Source organism: Cyprinus carpio, chromosome B8 (genome assembly GCF_018340385.1).
Source record: "Cyprinus carpio isolate SPL01 chromosome B8, ASM1834038v1, whole genome shotgun sequence".
Lineage (NCBI taxonomy): Eukaryota > Metazoa > Chordata > Actinopteri > Cypriniformes > Cyprinidae > Cyprinus > Cyprinus carpio.
Genome location: NC_056604.1, coordinates 20,837,476 through 20,857,825, shown reverse-complemented (window position 1 = coordinate 20,857,825; position 20,350 = coordinate 20,837,476). Strand labels below are relative to the sequence as shown.

General features: G+C 34.3%; 2 protein-coding genes across 3 annotated transcripts in view; one reads left to right on the top strand and one right to left on the bottom strand.

Annotated features, from left to right (window-relative positions):
• The window catches only part of taf2 (TAF2 RNA polymerase II, TATA box binding protein (TBP)-associated factor), a 114,643-nt gene extending 99,661 nt beyond the window's left edge, over window positions 1–14,982 (bottom strand). Inside the window, 9 exon segments of the mRNA XM_042730124.1 lie at window positions 1,042–1,226; window positions 5,339–5,570; window positions 5,846–5,987; window positions 13,070–13,188; window positions 13,617–13,627; window positions 13,629–13,760; window positions 13,762–13,782; window positions 14,202–14,262; window positions 14,401–14,982. Coding sequence (XP_042586058.1) covers window positions 1,042–1,226; window positions 5,339–5,570; window positions 5,846–5,987; window positions 13,070–13,188; window positions 13,617–13,627; window positions 13,629–13,760; window positions 13,762–13,782; window positions 14,202–14,262; window positions 14,401–14,450 — 953 coding nt within the window. The 5' untranslated portion in view covers window positions 14,451–14,982.
• Window positions 1–20,350, top strand: part of LOC109053914 (disintegrin and metalloproteinase domain-containing protein 9) — a 1,168,157-nt gene that overhangs the window by 1,097,309 nt on the left and 50,498 nt on the right. The window lies entirely within an intron of this gene.

The window sequence follows — 20,350 nt, the reverse complement described above, 5'->3', positions numbered from 1 at the left end:
TTCAAAATAATAGCAGTGTTTTTAATAAAGTAAGTAAAGCTCAAAATCCTTATAATAAATTATCCATATCAGATCGGTTCTGAAAAATGGTATCATTGCATCCCTTTGTTAAACATGAGATATAATTAATTTTTGGTAAATCTAACAGGCAGTCTTTGGTCTCAATCTATTATTTGTTCCAGAGCTAATAGTTTGGGCAAAATCTCATGTTATTAAAATTTTAATTCAATGCTGTATATCAGAGCATTGCCTTTTATGACATCTGTTGTTGTTTATTAAATATTATTATTCACTAAATAATATTTTATATAAATAATAGTAGTATTTAACAATAGTGTTTAGTATTAAGAAACGGTGTGTGTTCGTGCTGGTGATATTAGTTACATTGTTCCACCGTTAGTTGGCGACAAGAGACTTTTTTAGGAGTCAGAATTTGTATTTGTGGGGAAGTCGTGGCCTAATGTTTAGAGAGTCAGATTCATAACCCAAAAGGTTGCGGGTTCGAGTCTCGTACCGGCAGGTATTATAGGTGGGGGGGAGTGAATGTACAGCGCTCTCTTCCACCTTCAATACTAGACTGAGGTGTCCTTAAGCAAGGCACCAGACCCCCAACAGCTCCCCGGGCGCCGCAGCAAAAAATGGCTCCGGGTGTGTTTATGGTGTATGTGCACTTTGGATGGGATAAAAGCAGAGCACTAATTCTGAGTATGGATCACCATTCTTGGCCACATGTCACATCACTTTTTTTTTCACAAAAGTAAAGACTTAGTTGACACTTTGTTGATACAGTGTAATTATACATTTAAGTACTGAGTAATATTTATTAACTACATGTAGTATATGGATAGAGTTAGGATTAGAGTCTGGCTTAGGGTTAATTGCATGTAATTATGGATAATTAATGGTTATTATAATAGTAAGTACATGTAACATCTGTAACAAGGACATCTTAAAATAAAGCTTTAAAAAGACTTTTATATTGGAAAAATAAATGCTGTTGTAAACGGAAGTTATTTTTACTTTCAAGAACAGCTTGTATACCTGAAAATACTCATGGATGCATACGATGAGACCTGCACATAAGCCTCATCCACAAAGACAGTCTTGAAGCAAGAATAAGGGTAGCGACAGGTGAGGATCTCCTCATAGAACTCAAAAATCTCATGCAGGTAGGACATGGTCTGCTTCAGCAAGGGCAGAAGCTGAGGCAGGCAAAAATGAGTCACCTGTGAAAGCATGATATATTTGATTCATAGCAGTTTATAATAAACAAATAAAGCTGCAATAACTTAAAATTGAGATCTGAAAAAAGTATATATATATATAATACACATTTATATACATTTGTTTCTCAATTCTCTTAATCTAGTAAATCTGAATGACTTACTGTATCTAATGTGTGACTCACCTACTGTACATTATACATTCTGGGCATTCTAATGGCGCTTTTCCACTGCATAGTACGGCATGGTACGCTTCACTTTTGGGGGGTGATCCACTGAGTACAGTACCTGGTACTTTTTCAGTACCACCTCGGTTGAGGTTCCAAGTGAAGTAAGCTCTGCTGATCACGGATTGGCCAGAGAGAATCGTCACTACCTGCGTCACTGAACTTGTGACACAAACGAACCGCTAGATTTAAATCAGCACAGCCAGCCAATGATCGAACACAATGGTTTTGAACGAGCAAACTTTTTTTTAACAGCCATAAAGTTGCGTTGTCTGTTGCGAAAGTACAGACGTTCCTCTCATTGATAGCAGAGGAGTGGATCTAGCGAGAGCTTGATGGGTCGACATGGAATGAAAAGTTTTTTTTTTTTTTTTTAGGAGTCATGGCAGTAGAGGCGGCACAACTATAACGACATGTAAATAATCCCACCCACTCTAAAGCGATAGTAAACTGCAGTGGAAACGCAAACCGAGCCATACTGTACCGTACAGAGCTGGCCGAGCCAAGTCGTACCACGCAGTGGAAAAGCGCCATAAATCATATTTCACAAACAAAAAAAACCAAAGAAACTGAAAAGTGGACAACTGTAAAAGGGAACTTGTTAAAATTGATAATATGTCCACAATGAGTATGCAACTGGGTAAAGGATTAATACTTTCTAATATCAATTTCAAGACCTACATCACTGTGTAAATCAGGTAAAGAATGGAATGCATTCATGTATACACATCAAATATAAACTTGATTCCACTTCCAAAACAAACATTTTGACATTTAGAACTATAACAGAGAGGCAAACATTATACAGGTATGTGGGGGACTAAAGGAAATATATACCATTTACTCCAACAGTGAAAGAAAAAAAATATACACTAACAAACTTGTTGGTTACAAAAAAATAAAACAAATAAAGAGATGGATTATGGCAGTCAGAAGACAGACAGATGTCAAATTTACTATCACTACCTCAGTACCCTTTATTAGAAACACCCTCACAGCAGTTCACTACTTTCTTAAATTTAATGCAAGGGTAATATAACACAAAGTGTTATATTAAACCATTATAATAAATCATTTGTTTTTTGGTTTTTAAAGGGTAACCAGGGCTCTAGACTAACGTTTTGCACTGGTTGCACTGGTGCGCCTAAATTTTTTTCTTAGGTGCACCAGCACAAAAGTTAGGTGCACCCAAATTTTCGACCGCATTGCATTTAACACACCGTTTTTTTTCAAGTTCCTTTTTTTTTTTTTTTTTTTTTTTTTTTTTTTTTAAATCGCTGTCCATATAGGCAATATAGACTTATATATATATATATATATATATATATATTTGACTTGTAAATAATTAACTAACAATATGGTCAATATAAAGTTCTTTATTTGAAGCACAATTCTAGAAGGTAACTTACTGAAAAAGTGTTGGTGCTTAAAGTGCTTCACTGAGCTGAAATTTAAACTTAGAACATCTCAAGATAAATTAAATAAAAAGAAAATCTAAATTAAGTGTTTTAAGGGCTTCAAACTTAACATCTCATGGCTCAATGTCTTATGGACTATCCTCCATTGCAGTCACATGCCCCTCGGATGGCCAACTCCTGTAGTTTGGCCTTCTTGATCTTTGGCCTTGGCTAAACCAGCTGGCCACACTCTCTCTAGCATCAAAAATCTTTCAGACTTGGCCCCTCTACACTGATTCTGATCAGATCTTCCACTGTGTCTGAATGAAGGGATGCTCTAGTGTCTGATTTGAACAGCTAAACAGTCCCTAAAGAGCTTATACTACTGTCTCAGCTATTAAAATGGTTCAGTTTTGTATGTAATAGCAAAGTGATTATATTTCATTTAGTTTTTTTATTAAGTTAATTTAGAAAAACTTTGAGCATTTTTTGTTTGTTAAATATAAGTTTTTGTTTTGTTTTTTGTTTTTTTAGGTAACGATCAAGCGGCCAGCGTTAGATAGTGAGTCTATGTTTGATCAATTTAGCCTTCTCAAATCATCACGACTCACCTAAAATAAAATCTATAGATATAAAACAGTTCAAGCATATAACAATGTTTAAATGTTAGACCCAGATAAATGTGCGCTATATCCAATAGTTTGTGCGGAGACGCTTCAGGACATGGAGACGCCAGCGTGATCACTTGCATTTTTTCAGTGGATACGCCGTCATTCTTGCACATAAAGGTAAGAGTAATACATCATTCGTAACTGCAAAGGGTCTTTTATTTGTATGCACTCACAATATCAACAAAACGTTGTGCTTTTATAAAATAAAGAAAACAAACACAATGCGCTTTCTGCGTCTCGTCTTTAACAGAAGTACAAAAATTAACCGAAACTCAGTGGAAACATGCCTGACAGACATGATAAATATATCTATAGAAAGCTTTAAATGATTACTTAATGAAATAAAACAAATCAAAAACAAAAACTCTTTCATTATATTCATAATCTGTAAAGATGCACTTCTCTCTAAAGGCGCATCTAATGAGATTTTGAGTCAGGATCAGCAACTTCATCCTTGCAACACAGACTCAGAAAACACTAGTTTATTAGTAAATAATTCAGATATCATTTATGGTAATTACTTTTGCCGGTGCTTTGCGGCAAGCTTGAGCCTATTACGTGTATTTGAACGGTGAACTGTTCAGCTGCGCTGCTGCTGCGGGACACTAAACACCGTCGAGCCGCTCTTGACAGTCGCGGTAGCACGGTCTTGTGTTGTTTCCACCAGCGTGGTGTGGGATTACAAATTTGTACTATGTTAAATCTAGTTTCCAATATTATAGTATGTAGATTGGGTTCTACATTTCGAGGTTAAGATGACATTCTGAGATGATCAAGTCAAGCAGGCCAGGTTTCTGAGACATTGACCTTTTGTTTGCTCTTCCTGACCATCTGGCTTCTTAAGATCAAGGCACAGCTGTGCCTTTGTTTCTATGATAATGTGAAGGTATGGGTGATACTGTCAGGCACCTCTATTTAAAATACACTGGTATGCTGATGAGATCAAGGCTGGGAAAATGCCAGTGTCTGTCATTTTCCTGATTCCATTTGCTTGCTTTGTTTAAATTGTCTTCACCTCTATGTATCCCTCCCCCTTGAAATGTATATAAACTTCAAAGTATCACTGCTTTGGTGAGACTTTTGATGACTGCAGCGCCATCCAGTGCGTTCTCAAAGAATTCTGCTGAAGATTACCTAAGAATCTCCTGGTCTTCGCTTCTGAGTTTCCAACAGCGGCAATTTTTTTTTCATCACTAATTGATGGATGTCTATAATATAAAAGTACGGAGAAGTCTAAGACAGGTGGGAGGCCTGGCCCATGTCTAAACTATGACGTGAAAATTATCCCGAAGCCCGGCTCGAGGGGCGTAAAAAAAGTCGGGGTCCGTCTGGCTCAGGCTGAAATGCAGGGCTCTAGTGTCTGTTGTTGAACTTTCAGAGTCGCGGAGACTTTTTTTTTCCCTCGAACAGCTGGTCGAACCGGTGCGACCTCTGATTATTTTAAGTCGCACCATTGAGAAAATAGGTCGCACTCCAGAACCCTGGTAACACTTTAGATTAGGGAACACTATTCACTACTTAGCAATTGCTTATTAGCATGCATATTACTACCATAATGGTTGTTTATTAGTACTTATAAAGCACAAGCTGCATGACCATATACTAGTGTAACCCTAGACCTAAGGAAGGAAATGTCCAGACAAAAAAAAAAAAAAAAAATAAATTCAACAAATATATAAATTTACAGTACCTTTTAATATTTTTTAATGACCCACGCTATGTACACTGCTACAGTCAAATTTTTCAATGTATGAGCATCTCCAAACTACTAAACTATAGATTTAAAACTCAAAATTACAGTATATTACATTTTCTCTCACCTCATGCATGTAGGGGTCCACAAGAATCTCGAAGGGCCCCACAGCCAAGGAAATGTTAGGGGCTGCAGTGGGAATGGGCAGCATGTAGTGAAAGGTTTTCTTGCGCATGTCGTGGGTATAGACTGTTTCCACTAGATCCCCACAGGACACTGCCACCATGGAGGCATCCACTGTGAACTCCAGCTTCCATGTGCACAGCTCAGAGTATGAGTCTACACATGGAAACCAGAAACTAGTGGAGAAGATTTGGAAACAATAATAATCAGAATTGGAAATAATAACAATCAATCGGTATTATACTCATACAGACAGATGAATTAATATGAATAAACAATTATTAATAAAAAAATAATGAATTGATAAATATTGCTGAAACAGGATTGTAATCTGTAATAATTATCCAGAATCACATTAATTCAGTAATTTTTGTGATAGCAGCTTAAATTTTAACCATAACCACTGTCTCAATCATCTTCCATTTCATGCATGTGAATGTATGCAGCTTACCGTGTGGAATTCTGGTTGCCAAAGGAGAAAACATGAGCTGCTCTTTCTGCCATACTTCCGTCCACATCAGGTACTACAAAATGCAAACCCCCCTTTGGCTGGTCCAATGAAAATTCAATGTACACCTTCATAACTTTCATCTCTGCACAAACACACACCAGCACAGATTATTATTATGATTATTATTACTGAATAAAAGTCTGTGTTTTAAAACTGACTGCTTTTTTTATGCATTTTAAGAGGCATACTGAGTACTTGTGACGTTAAAAGCACCAGAACTTTGGTACCAGATTATTTACTTTCTTTCAATTGAACAAATAAACACAAAGTACCTAGGGCTGGGCGATATATCACATGCGATTGTCACGCGCATTTGGTCAGTAAAGCCGGTTCCCTGATTACCGCTAAATCACCATCACCTGCTTTCAAATGGAGCGCCATTTAATAGACAGAGCCATAGTTCACTGACAAGCTACGCAATATCGCGTTCATTATCGAAGGCGATTCATCTGCGATAATGAACGCGATATTGCGAAGCTTGTCAGTGATCTACAGCTCTGTATATTAAATGCATCTCAATTTTAAAGCAGGTGATGGTGATTTAGCGGTAATCGGTGAACCGGCTTTACTGACGAAATGTGCGTGACAATCACATGCGATATATCACCCATCCCTAAAAGTACCAAACACACACTACCAAGGGAAGTGAACAGACCCTTGACCCCTTGATTTTGACAGAGGGAGCGTGTCTGCTTCATATGCACACTTCAGGCCACTCCACAGACCACAATGCAACACGACTGTGATGTCATCACAGATCACGTTTAATGTATTCGTAAGGGAAAAAGTGTAAACAATTAAACAACTCTACAGTGGATTCTAAGTGATCAAGGGCATGTATATATATATGTATATATATATATATATGTATATATATGTGTATATATATATATGTATATCCAAATATATATATATATATATATATACCGTATTTTTCGGACTATAAGTCGCACCTGAGTATAAGTCGCATCAGTCCAAAAATACGTCACGACGAGGAAAAAAAACATAAGTTGCAATTATTTAGAACCAAGAGAAAACATTACCGTCTACAGCCGTGAGAGGGCACTCTATGCTGCTCAGTGCTCCTGTAACCTATCAGCTCGGCTGCATATTTTACTACCTGCAGTTTGTAATCTGCAGAATGGGATTTTCTTTTGGGGGGAATTTTGTTTGAATTCAGTCTTTCTCAGTTGTCTTTAAGTTAATATTTCAGTTAACAGTTTTCAGTTGTTTTCAGATAATGTTTGCAGGGGTATGCTACAGGAGCACTGAGCAGCATAGAGCGCCTTCTCGCAGCTGTAGACGGTAATGTTTTCTCTCGGTTCATTTCTCTTGGTTCATGTCAAATTAATTTTGTTAAATAAGTCGCACCTGACTATAAGTCGCAGGACCAGCCAAACTATGAAATACACAAATGCATTTATTTGATCAAAAAAATATATATAATATATATATATATATATATATATATATATATATAATATATATATACATACATATACATATACATACATATACATATATATATACAGTACAGACCAAAAAGTTTGGAAACATTACTATTTTTAAACGTTTTTTGAAATAAGTTTCTTCTGCTCATCAAGCCTGCATTTATTTGATCAAAAATACAGAAAAAAAATTTAATATGTACCCATATATTATTACAATTTAAAAAAATTGTTTTTAAATTTATTATACTTTAAATTATCATTTATTTCTGTGATGCAAAGCTGAAATTTTTAGGATCATTATCACATGATCCTTTAGAAATCATTCTAATATGATGATTCATTATCAAAGTTGGAAACAGTTCTGCTGCTTAATATTTTTTCAGAACATGTGATACTTTTTTTAGGATACTTTGATGAATAAAAAGTTTTTAAAAAAAAAAAAAAATAAAAAAAAAAAAAAGAAGCTATGTTTTTTAAAATATAAATATTTTATAATAACAATATACACTACTGGTCAGTAATTTGGGGTCAGTAATTTTTTTTTCTTTCTTTTTTTAAATAAAATCAATACTTTTATTCAGCAAGGATGTGTTAAATTGATAAAAAGTGATAGTAAAGAAAATATATTATTAAAATATATATTATTAGAATTTTTCTTTTTTATTTTGAATAAATGCAGTTCTTTTTAACCTTTTATTCATCAAATATATTAGACAGTATAACTGTTTCCAAACACTCATAATAAAATCAGAATATTAGAATGGATTTCTAAATGATCATGTGATAGACTGGATGTTACATGTGACATTGAAGGTTGGAGTAATGATGCTGACAATTCAGCTTTGCATCACAGGAATAAATTATTTTTTTTAAAGTCTATTCAAATAGAAAACTATTATTTTAAGTTGTAATAATATTTCACAATGTTACTGTTTTACTGTTCTTTTGATCAAATAAATGCAGGCTTGATGAGCAGAAGAAAACTTCTTTCAAAAACATTAAAAATAGTAATGTTTCCAAACTTTTGGTCTGTACTATATATATATATATATATATATATATAATATATATATATATATATATATATATATATATATTATATATATATATATACACACACACACACATATTTTATTATTATTATAATTATTATATTAAGCCTATTGTTGATTTTGTTAAAAATCTAATTATGGTCACAAGGATAAATATTCAGATTTTTCCCCCATTAGTCTGTTTTATTCAAACAATTATAAACATTTTTGCATTTAGATACAGAAGAACTCTGCCTGTTGAATATTAAAAGCAAATGAACACAAAAAAAAAATCTGGACCTCCATGTCTGTCATGCAAATTAGGGCTGTTCGATATGGGGAAAATATCTAATTGCGATGTTTTTTTGACAGATATTGCGATTGCGAATTGATTTGCGATTTTAAATTTGCAAAGTCAAGCTTCAGCTCAATATTGTCAATATGCACAGTATGAGCATCATTACCCTGCTGGAAAAAAAGCAGAAATTCTTACAGTTTCCATTAAACCATTACAAAATTCCTTTTTGTTTTTGGCATTATTCCAATAGGAATTACTGTTGTTCTATTGGTTTCTATCTGCCATATTACATCCCACCAATAGAATCCATCAAATAGACACCATTATAGTTTACATTAAAACCAATACAATTCCCATTATAACCCTGAAATCCATTCAATTTTCAATTGTGTTTTGGGAGGGGTTCTATATATTTTTTTTGTTTGTTTTTTTCACCAGACAAGATTATAATGGTATAACTACTTTTACAGAATTAAATTAATTACTGAATTTCACTGGAAAGATTTATTTTTTTATATAAATGGACTGTATATCTTTAGTCAATTATTAAAGTATTATGTGTTACATTGTATTTGGGATTTTAAGAACAAGTAGAAAATGTGCTGAATGCTCTTGCTCGTGGAGATTTGCGGTGCAGGGATGCGCGCGAGTATAACCGAGCATTACGAAACAGACTGCGTGAGTGCGGCAAGTGTGAACGGCTCATCCGTGACACGGAATTCGCAATGCGTGGGGAAGAGAGGAGCGAGTGTGAGAAGCATTCAGAGACATAGGCTGTGTGTGCGGTCATCTGACTTGGGAATAGCGAAAATGCAATAAAGGATGCTCTTGATATGCATTGTGACGCAGCTCTTGCAAATTACCTTTTTTGTTCGTTGTCTTTCTTTTCGAAGCTTAAGTTACATAACTTTTTTCTTTTTAGTTTTAATTTGCCTAACTATTGATCTGACCCTGTAGACGCCATAATCCCACTCTGTCTCTCTCCTGCTTGCCGGTTTTTTTTTTGTTGTTTTTTTTTTTATGGTGGGCGTTTAGCAAATTAGCAAATCGCAACGTCTCAAATCACGATTTCGATTAATCGCACAGCCCTAATGCAAATCAACTGTACCTGCTCATCTCCAGACTGGATCTCTTCTCTCCACTTTCCCTAATTGCAGATTAATTTATTAGATCTGTCAGCATTAATATTTTTACAGACTTTTTTTGGGGGGATCAAACTGTACCGCCATGTGTCCCAACCAAACGTGACACGATGCGATAAAAAGTATCTTTTCCATGTAGTTTTTGTCCTAACCACCCGCGACAGCGACACGTGACAATAAGCGACACGGAATTCTTTTTTAGGAATGGTATTTATTTTCTGCGACGTCACAGCAGGAACAACATACAAAATATGACCTCTCAGGTAAAGATTATGTGTTTTATTCAGTGTTAAAATTGTCCAATGTGAGTTTGAATATTATTTTGCGTGATCTTTATAGCCAAAGTGAAAGCAACAATAGATATTTTACCTCAGATCTCAATTAGGCTAAATAAATTAGGCTAAAGCAAACTTACGTTAAAACTGTGAACTCACTGCAAACCAACATCCATAACAAAGATGGTATCAGTCACTCACTTATCATTCACTCAAAACTGTTCAGTCAATTCACACTGAATCATCTATTTTCAGTGTCCACTTTTACTTTACACTTGCTATGTTTTTGCTGTCACATCGTATCTACACTGGACGTGACAAAGCATTGCAAATCATTTGAACTTTGTGTCAGCACATCATCAATTGAACTAGTCAGCAGTTTTCTGTTGGGGATTTGTTGCACCGCGCTGTGCCGCATCCAGTGTAGACAGCATCACTGATTATAATAAGTTCTATTGTATTTTGTTGTGTCGCTCGCGTCCGATGTACAATGGAAGTTAATGTCGCTTTCTGATGCTGCATTTGAATTTTCATGCCATATTATTTGAAATGAGTGCGGGCCAAACATTTTTCTCTCCAAACATTTAGGCCGCCTATTGAGGAACCCTGGCTTAGGATGTTCCAGTTCATCCAATTGCAAGGATTCCGCCAGAAGTGGGCACTCATGCAACATAATCAATGACGCACATCCGAGTTACCGAGACGGAGGGAAGCTTGCGATTGAAGGGCATAAAAAACTAAATGGAACGCAGCCCCTGTCCCAACCTACTTTTTTTCTTTTCCGATAGTCCGCTAAATGGTTAATTCACCCTATATTCATATACCCTGAGGATGATTCGAGGGTGAGTAAAACACAGGCTAATTCTCATTTGGGGGGAACTAACCCTTTAAACTCGGATGTACGTGACATTATGAAAGAAAGGATTTGTCGCTTCTTCCCTTCCATCTTAACTTTAGAGAGCCCTCGCAGAGAGGCTGTGTGTTACTTAGCATGAGTGGTAAACTTTATCACTTGGTCTTGGCAAGATGTCATGATGCAGTATAGTCAGGGCTCCAAACAAAAAATACGATTAAGGAGCCAATGGCTCCTATAAGAAAAAAAACTTAGGCTTAAACTTAATTATTTTTTAGGTGCCACAGAATAAATGCGTTTTATTTATTTTTAGTATTTTATTAATTTTTTTTTTACATTTTAACATTTCAATCATACTGTATGCGTTTATGTCTCATCTTTTCTTGACTCAGCATTTTAATCCATCTTGTAGATGACCTGGGAACTAAGGTTCACTTAAAGTGGGAACTAAATGTCATTTCCAACATGAAATATACAGTCACAAAGAATTGTTTATTATCTGTACCAATATATGGACCATTAGCATCACTTGGCCAGTTTGGGCTCCTCCTCAATGCATCCTGTAAATGTTGTCATACACTCTTAAAAATAAAGGTGCTTCACAATGCCATAGAAGAACCTTTTTTGTCTAAATGGTTTCATAAAGAACCTTTAACATCTGAAGAACCTTTCTGTTTCACAAAAGGTTTGTGGGCGAAAGGTTCTTCAGATTATAAAAAGTTGAGAAAAAGATGGTTCTTTAAAGAACCTTTGACTGAATGGTTCTTTGTGGAACCAAAAATGGTTCTGTGAAGAACCTTTTAAGCACCTTTATTTTCAAGTGTGTATGTCTTTCACACTTTCAGTCTGTTTTTCTTAATTAGCAAGGGTGCTTTCACACTAGCACTTTTGGTGCGCACCCGGGTTCGATTGATGTCAGAGTTCGGTTCGTTTGGATGATGTGAACACTGTCTTCCGAACTTGGGTGCACACCCTCGAACCGTACCCGTGTTCGCTTAAAAATGGTGGTCTGGGGTACGGTTCACTGCGAACTTGGGTTCGGACCAGGCAAGAAATATAGCAAAATGCTCCTCTTTATAGTTATTTTTCTAGCTGACTGATGAGCTTATGGACACTGAATGGTTATTCTGAGGTAAATGTACATTAGGTTGCAGTGTTTACAAGCTTTACACATTTTCCGCAGTCTGAAACACTGAATGAGCTTTTACACAAGACATTTATTGTTTGTATTTTGTTATGAATTTTGAATAATTTTAAAGCTAATACTTTGTTTATTAAAAAGTAACGAAGCTTTTTGCGATTACTGAACAGCAAGTGAGCGTCAAATATAATAATATAATAAAGTTCACACATTAACAGAACACAGCAAAGACTACGATCTTGATAAGAAGAAGCCATATTAGTATTGATTATAAACAAGAATTGTTAACGATATAGCCAATATCCCCCCAGCTGACAGCTTTACCTGTTGTAGTTTGTTCAAGTTGTGCACGAAATAGATGATGCTTTTCTGCACTTTCATTTCTTACGTCTCCGTCATTACGATCTCTCTCGCACTCCTCAACTGAGCTGCATTTATCAGGTGTGTTCAGTGCTGCTGCGCGGCAGAGTTGAGGACCATTTGAAAGTCTTTTTCCACTAAAACTTTGATGCGCATCGTCTCAGTTTAATAAGTGAACATAGCAAATGATGCGATCACAAAACAATCAGGAAAAAAGGCATTACATGCAAATTTTTAAGTTGTAACATGGAAATACATAGGCCTAGTTGCCAGTGGCGACCTCAGCAAAAACTTCACTTGCATTTTTATATTTTTAATATAACCGTTTTAGTCGCAGTTTGGAGCCCTGGTAGTCTAATAAACTTGCTACTATTATGTCTATACTAATAATCAATAAGCAATAAAGAGCATTATTCGTGTTCCTCCTGTTATTTGATTATGTAATTGCTGCAAAAACAAATGTGAATTGTTCTGCAATTAAAAAAAAAAGTAATAAAATCATCAAGAAAACCATTAGATTACAAAAGAATCGAGCCATAACTATTTCAAACAGACATGGAAACTTTAGTTTCCAAACCCCATATTAAAACTTCATATCGCTTGATCTACTTACCATCTCCTTGTTTCCAGAGCTCAGAAGGAACTTTAATGGAAAGTTCCCCATTTCCAGCATCTGGATCTACAGCACTAACAGCTGCTGTGTAAGCACTGGAGAAATAGTTCAGGTTCCTCCTATTAACCGCACAGTGATACAAAGAAAATATGTAGCAAGATGAAGACAAGAAAAGACTTGATTACCAAAACATTACTACTAATGAGAAATACTGACAGATGACAGATACACAGGTGAATTTCAAAAAGAAACGTGTGGGTCATATTACACTCCGCAACCTATTTAAAATAAGAAAAAATATAAATAAATAGCGCAAAAAAAAAAAAAAAAAATGAATGTGGAAACGTAAACATGAAAACAATGCATAAAAGACCTAAAATTCTTCTTTTTATTTTGGAATTAATTATCACCCAAACATTTTTTTTGACAGTTTTTGTTTAAATTTAGTTTTTTAAACTTTTGAAACAAAGATTCCTCTCATTTAATATAACTTAAAGTGTACATTTTTTGCCAAATAGAGAAGTTTCATAAATATAACTGAGCTTACTGCTTGGATTCAATGATGGCAGACCTCCAGTGTGGGGTCGTTTGTAAATGAATGGAGCCCCTCAAGATCATTCACTCTCACCCTGTAGATACGGGCACTGCTTGCTTCCAACTTAATACGGTTCAAGTTCATCACTGTTGGAAAAGATGGTCAGCTCCACATAACCCTATTCAGAGAGAATTATTATTATTATTAATATATATATATACACACACACATACATATAAATACATGTTGTTTTTTTTTTATTCTGGCAACATTTATCGATGCATGCCATAAAGTATATTTTTTAACATTTTATCAACATTCGCTATTAGCTAAAAAAAAAAAAAAATTACTAATCTTCATGACATTTATAATTATCGGACTGTATTATAATCTGTCCAGTATTAAATAATAATTTTAATAAAGTTTTTTTTTTAAGTAAAAGTCTTGTCTCAAACTTCACACGTTTTAATTTTCAAAACATACTTTCATACTAAAAGTCTGCCTATTTCCCATTTTCTGCTTCATACACATGTTCCAGAATCTACATTTTTCCTTCTATTTTCTTTCGCTAAATCAGAATATAAAATGACTACTCACAATGACAGACTTATCTCTGAAAAAAGACTTGATGTTGTTGATGCAGACTACCTGATGGGTTGTAAAACGATAAACAAACAGTAGTGTTAAATTCATGCGACGGCAAATTATGATTTTAATAATCTATCCTGATTTGGCAAGTAAACACAACTGCAATCATATTCATGCATGCGGTGAGAAAAGTGTATTTGATACTTATAGTTTATATGGTCGTGGGCTCTCAAAACCCTTGTCTTTCTTGCGGTTCATGCTGCTCTTCGGTTGATACACTCAAATCCTCTTTAACAGGTTCCGTTTCATTAAATCCTTAAGTTCTAATTGTTTGAAATACTAGAGACAAGTTATTTCCTGCTCAAACATAGCTGTATTCCATCTTGTTACGTTTTAATTTGTGAAATGACTGTAAAGCGTTAAAAAAAATTCGCAACAAAACTATCCGTTTTCCGCATGTCTTCTTCCATGTTGTTTGTAGCCTTCGCCCTCCCGCGCCTAAAGGGTCTTCTTCGTTTAATTTTATTGGCGGTTGGCAAACCAAAGTAAAGATGCAATTACCGCCACCTACTGCACTGGAGTATGGGCAGTTGCTTGATATATAGGAAGGAAACGAGAGAGAAAAAACCTATATATTTCTATTAAATTCTTTCACTTATCCCAGTATTTTTCAAATAATTCATTAGTAGATTAGTGTATTTTCCTAGATATTGTTTTTCCTAGCAGATTTCCCACTGTCATGTTTTGTTTTCCAACTTGTTTTTAACTCCCTTCTTTCATTTTAGGCTGCTTCTTCTTCTTCTTCTTCTTCTTCTTGGTTTTTAACGGCTGCTGGCAAACAACGTAAATAGGTGCATTATCGCCACCTTCTGCTCCAGAGTGTGGAACAGATTTTTATATTCTATTTATCAGTCCCGTCGCTTTAATAAAATCAAAAAAAAAAAAAAAAAAAAGCCTTAACTATTTATTTCACGTGCCCATTTTATTAAAACCTTGGTGCATTACCGCCACCGTCTGGAATGGAGTCCTGATGGATCAGGATTTTGCTTGTAAGACAACATAAAACCAAGCAAAACAAATAAACAAACAAGAAATGAAAACAAAACAAAACAAATAACAAAACAATCAAAAAGACTATATCCTTTTATATATAATTTAGTTTCTTTTACAAATGTATAATATCATCATATATCTTATTAGCTAGTTTTTCCCTAATAAACCAGATAAAGTAAAGACATGGTGTTTTACCTTTCTTCAATGAATGAATAAGGTGACAGACTGTCACAGTTGTATATTTCACATAACAAAGTAGTACATGATCAACTGTTCACATGATCAGCTGCGAATTCCAAACATCTTTTTTGTGCGCCCTTGATGGGCACTTCGGGGAAGGGGATGCCATTTGTTAGGGAGACGTTCCAAAACAAAAGTGAACAAATGAATCCATTCATGAAGGGCCTTTCCAGAAGCCCTTAGCGAAGGGAACATGCGATGGTTTCTTCACGGAAATGATTTCCGTTTGTGATCATGTGAGTCCTTCAGTTAGGAGATCTTGCAATGCTTTTTTAAAGCAAAGTTGGGGTTGATTTTGAGTTCACATACAAACATAAATAGAATAGCTAATTAAAGATTGTCTATTTTAAGTGTACAGACATATTTTTAGTCAGTGATAGAAATATGATTTTAAGATGGCAGATGTAGCACGTTTTTAGTTTGAAAACGTTTAAATAGTAAATAAAGAAACAATTAGGACAATATTTGAATGAAACTAATCATAAGAAGAAAATTATTTATTTGAACAACTAATAGAGTGCTGAATGCTGCACGCACACGCAGGGTTGTCAAGGTAACATTTGGTCAGTAATTCCCTTCGCCAAGGCAGTCCCCAAACGGCTTATGCGAGACGAAGTATTGGCCTACACCCTTCAAAGGAACACACTTCAGGGGCTTTGCCCTTTCAAAGGGAATAGGGCATAGGGATTGCTTTACTTCCGTTTGGAATTAGCCCAGTATTTGATTCCCCAGTAGGCCAAGTCGGGCATTCCCGGATGTTTTTTTTTTTTTTTTTTTTATTATCAATGCTTGTGAACATTAACACCGAAAGGCATACATGACTGGGGGATTTACAAATAATGGGACGTGAGATTACACTAAATTTTTATCACACTCTGTACATCCATATAACAAATACATTTAAAATAACAATAAATTTAAAAACACTGAAAGAAAAAAATAAATAAATATAAACACAAAGAAAAAGTAGGGGAGTAATCGTTTTTCCACATTAAGAAACCAAAAGTCCTCTAAGGACGTATACAAAAATCTTGCTTTGGGACTTTTCATTCCTCTTAATGTCTCCAAATACATGACAAATTCCTCTTTAAACACACACTAACCGTAGGGGAGTTTTGAAAAAATTTACATTTAATGAATTGTAAAATTTCAGCAAAGCAAGCACAATTTATTACATAGGCTATATTTTTATCCTTAAATGACAAACCAAAATTAACAATTTCCCATGAGAGGATCAGTCTACAGTGTAAATCGTTGGTTGTATCCAACAGATTGCATCATTCCAGAAGTTTGTACCGAATTACCTGAAAAAACAAGGTGTTCAACTGTTTCTATCTCCAAATAGCATAATTGCCATATATTAGAGTCCCCAACATTAAATCTTACTCTTAATTTTTTTTTTTTTCAGGATAAGTATGATTCATAATTTTAAAATGCACCTCTTTACATTTAGGGTTGACAGGAAATGTAAGAAAATTTGTTCGAATTTCAGACACTCATTTTCCCCATCATAATGACAAACATATATAAGATCTGTTTACTGGTCGTGGAGAAGGAAAGGGGACAACGTTGTAATAGGCAATTCCTCAAATTCTGTTTTTTTATCAGAAAAGTTAACATTTTTCTATCATATGATCAGGTATTTTGGGAACTATGGTTGAATATTTTACTTGTTCCTTAACTAATTAATCATCTGCCAAATGGTGTATTCTTAATTATTTTATCATACATTTTAGAGGAGCAACTTACGTTATATTTACCACAAATATCATCATAACTCAATAATTCCATAAGTTGCCATAACATGTGTAAAGTGACCATCTGCCTTTCTTCCACCACTCATCGATAGACATAGATTTTCTATTCACCCAAATACACCTGTTTTTCCAGATAGACATGTTATGTGGGCTAAAATTATGTTTTCAATATAATAGTACTTGTTGATGAAAAGTAGAAAGTTTTACAAGTAAAAAACACAATTCAAAAAAACACTTTAACCAAAGACTAAAACCAATTAAGTTTGATGACCCCATTCATAATATCAAAGTCAATTGTTTTAAGACCACGCTCTTCATAATCTTTAATCATATCACTTTGTCTGTATATAATGACTTCTCATTTTCCATATGAAATATCAAAATTTAATTAATTATTCCCTTTATTTTTTAGCAGACTAAAAATTTTCTAAAACTTTCTAAAAACTAAAAAACGTTTCTACTTTCCGTTGATAAGATTCTACCAAAGATCGTTAGATACTCACGTAACCAATTGTTCACTTATTAATCTACATTCTCTAGATTTTTATCAATAATTAAGTTTTTCTAAATTATCTGTTTGGTTTTCCTTAGACAACCAAATTAACACCCAACCAAAGGTATTTATTAAAAAAAACAAAATCATTAACAAGGAGTGCTAAAGGGAATTTGTTGTTCGTTTCTTAGAAAAAAGAGTTTGTATCATCAGTAAATTGACCTGACAATAAATGATTTCTTCTAAGTTGATGGCCGATATGTTGCCCATTTTGATTTTTAAAATAGACAACATTTCTGCAAACCATGATACAAAGTAAAGGTGAACAACCACACCCTTGTTCTAATACCGTGCTTTTGACCCAAGAATCGTGAACATGTGCCTTGAGTAAGAGCCTACAGAGCTGTTAATGTCCTATATAGAGCATTCTAACAACGATTTTATAAACTATTTTTGACCAAAGCCAAAGTGTTTTTTAAGGGTTTGAAAAATAAAAGGTGTTTCCAACCATGTCAAAGGCGCTTGATAGAAATCCAAAATAAAATAAACCCATCTTCTCTTCAAATAAATGACCATATTCAATCAAATCAAAAATAACTCTAATATTATTAAGAATTTGACCATATTACTTTTTAAAAAATCCTGATTGAGTCACACTGATAATTGGTGATATTCCAGTTTTTCAATCTAGAAGCCAAAGTCATAGTAAAACACTTGTGTAATCTGTATTTAGAAGTGTTATTGGGGCCGGTAAATTATCTAAATTATCTCTTATCTTTACCTGGTTTGCGGTGAGCAAAATTATAAGGGCCAGCTTGTTTCATTAGTTGGTAAAAGTTTGTTATTCTTTATACACCCCCCCACCCCCCACCCAAATTAAATAAAATAGAACTATTTTATCACATATGCCCCTTTTGCCTTTTTAATACATAATTCATCTAAAAATGGAATGTAGCTTAATAAGTTTTGTCTCTCCTCTTCTGACAATATTAGTTGGACAACAACATTTATTAATCTCGTGAATCAACTGAAATTATTTTTCTCGTTTTCTTTTTTATCACATTTTGCTAAATGTAATTGAATTACTCTCTCAAGTTATGTTTTAAAGTATTCCCATTTAATACCACTCAGAATTCTTTTTACTTTGAATTCAACTATTCTTTAGTATATATATACTGATATTATATTATATATATAGATATATATACTATACATATATCTATCTAATATATATCATATATAATATATATACGCACAAAAGTCCCATTATGATTTCAGTAAATCTGCGGTTTAAATTTCCAATAACCTTTAGTTTTAGAAGATTTTGTTTTATTTTGTTCTAAAAATAAATTGATTACACTATGATCTGTTAAGGGGGCAACCCTGGAAATACTACATATTTAGTTGCATAACTTGAAAGAGTATCAGCTCCTAGCCTATAATCAATTTGTGATTTTTGAAGTGGCATTTGGTTTGAATTTTCCATGAAAAAAGTGCTGGAATGGGGTTCAATGTTATCCATATATCAGTTAATGAATTTGATTAACAGAAGTCTGAAGATATAGTGCATTAAGAAACTACTTGAATTAGAAGGATGGCTATCCATGAATTTGTCTGGTGTCATGTTAAAATCACCACCAATTAAATCATATTCTGTAGGATATCTAGCTTTGAGGCAATTTATAACATCTGTTACTGTCTCCAGAAGATCCTTATTCTGGGTGCGGACATTATACACATACATTAACCAAGATGAAAAAATATTTTGTCTAATTTAAAGCTACTGCGAGCCAATGACCATCTATATCAGCCTTGTCAGTAACAATTTTTACCTGGACATTTATTCATGCAAAAAACAGCGACACCTGCAGACCAACTTGACCCATGACTGAAGAAAACATATCATCCCCACCCACCCATTTTTTTTTTTTCCAAAAGGCATCTGCCGCCTCTGAATGAGTTTTCTTGTATAAAAGAAGCAGTGTGATTTTGACTTTTTGCAAAATAAAAAAATTGCCTTTCTTTTAATCGCTGTAGGCGGCTGTGGGATTGAGGAGTCAGATTTCATGTGATTATGTATTTAAATTATGCATGAATGTTCCCAAACACTATGACAGTGCGATATCTGTGTGCGATATGTGATTGTTGTCATATTTCTATAAAAATCTAAAATACATGTTTGTACTAAAGATGAGTATGGAATTAAAGATGATGGTAAAATTCAAAATAGCAAGCATTTTGAGTGTATTGTTCATCATATTTACTTTTTATATTTATTTCACTATAAAAAAAGCAACAGAACTGAAAAATTATATCATGTTTATTAGCAATCACAGCATGTGTGAGAATAACGTGATATCCGCCTTTTGATCTCTTAGGTATTCTGAGTTCAGCCCCAGAACTGTCCGCTTTGCCTGCCCTTGTTCGCACTCCTCCTCTCACTGTAGCTGCTCTCGTCTTCATTTCTGGCAGGCCAGGCGACATCTCAGAATATGTCCCCCCCAATACCTGATGGGACACACTTATAGTATTGTAAAAATGCACTTATGTTTACATAGCTTTATTTTAAATACTTTGCATTTTAAAATCAACGTCTAAAATGTCTGTTCAGTAGT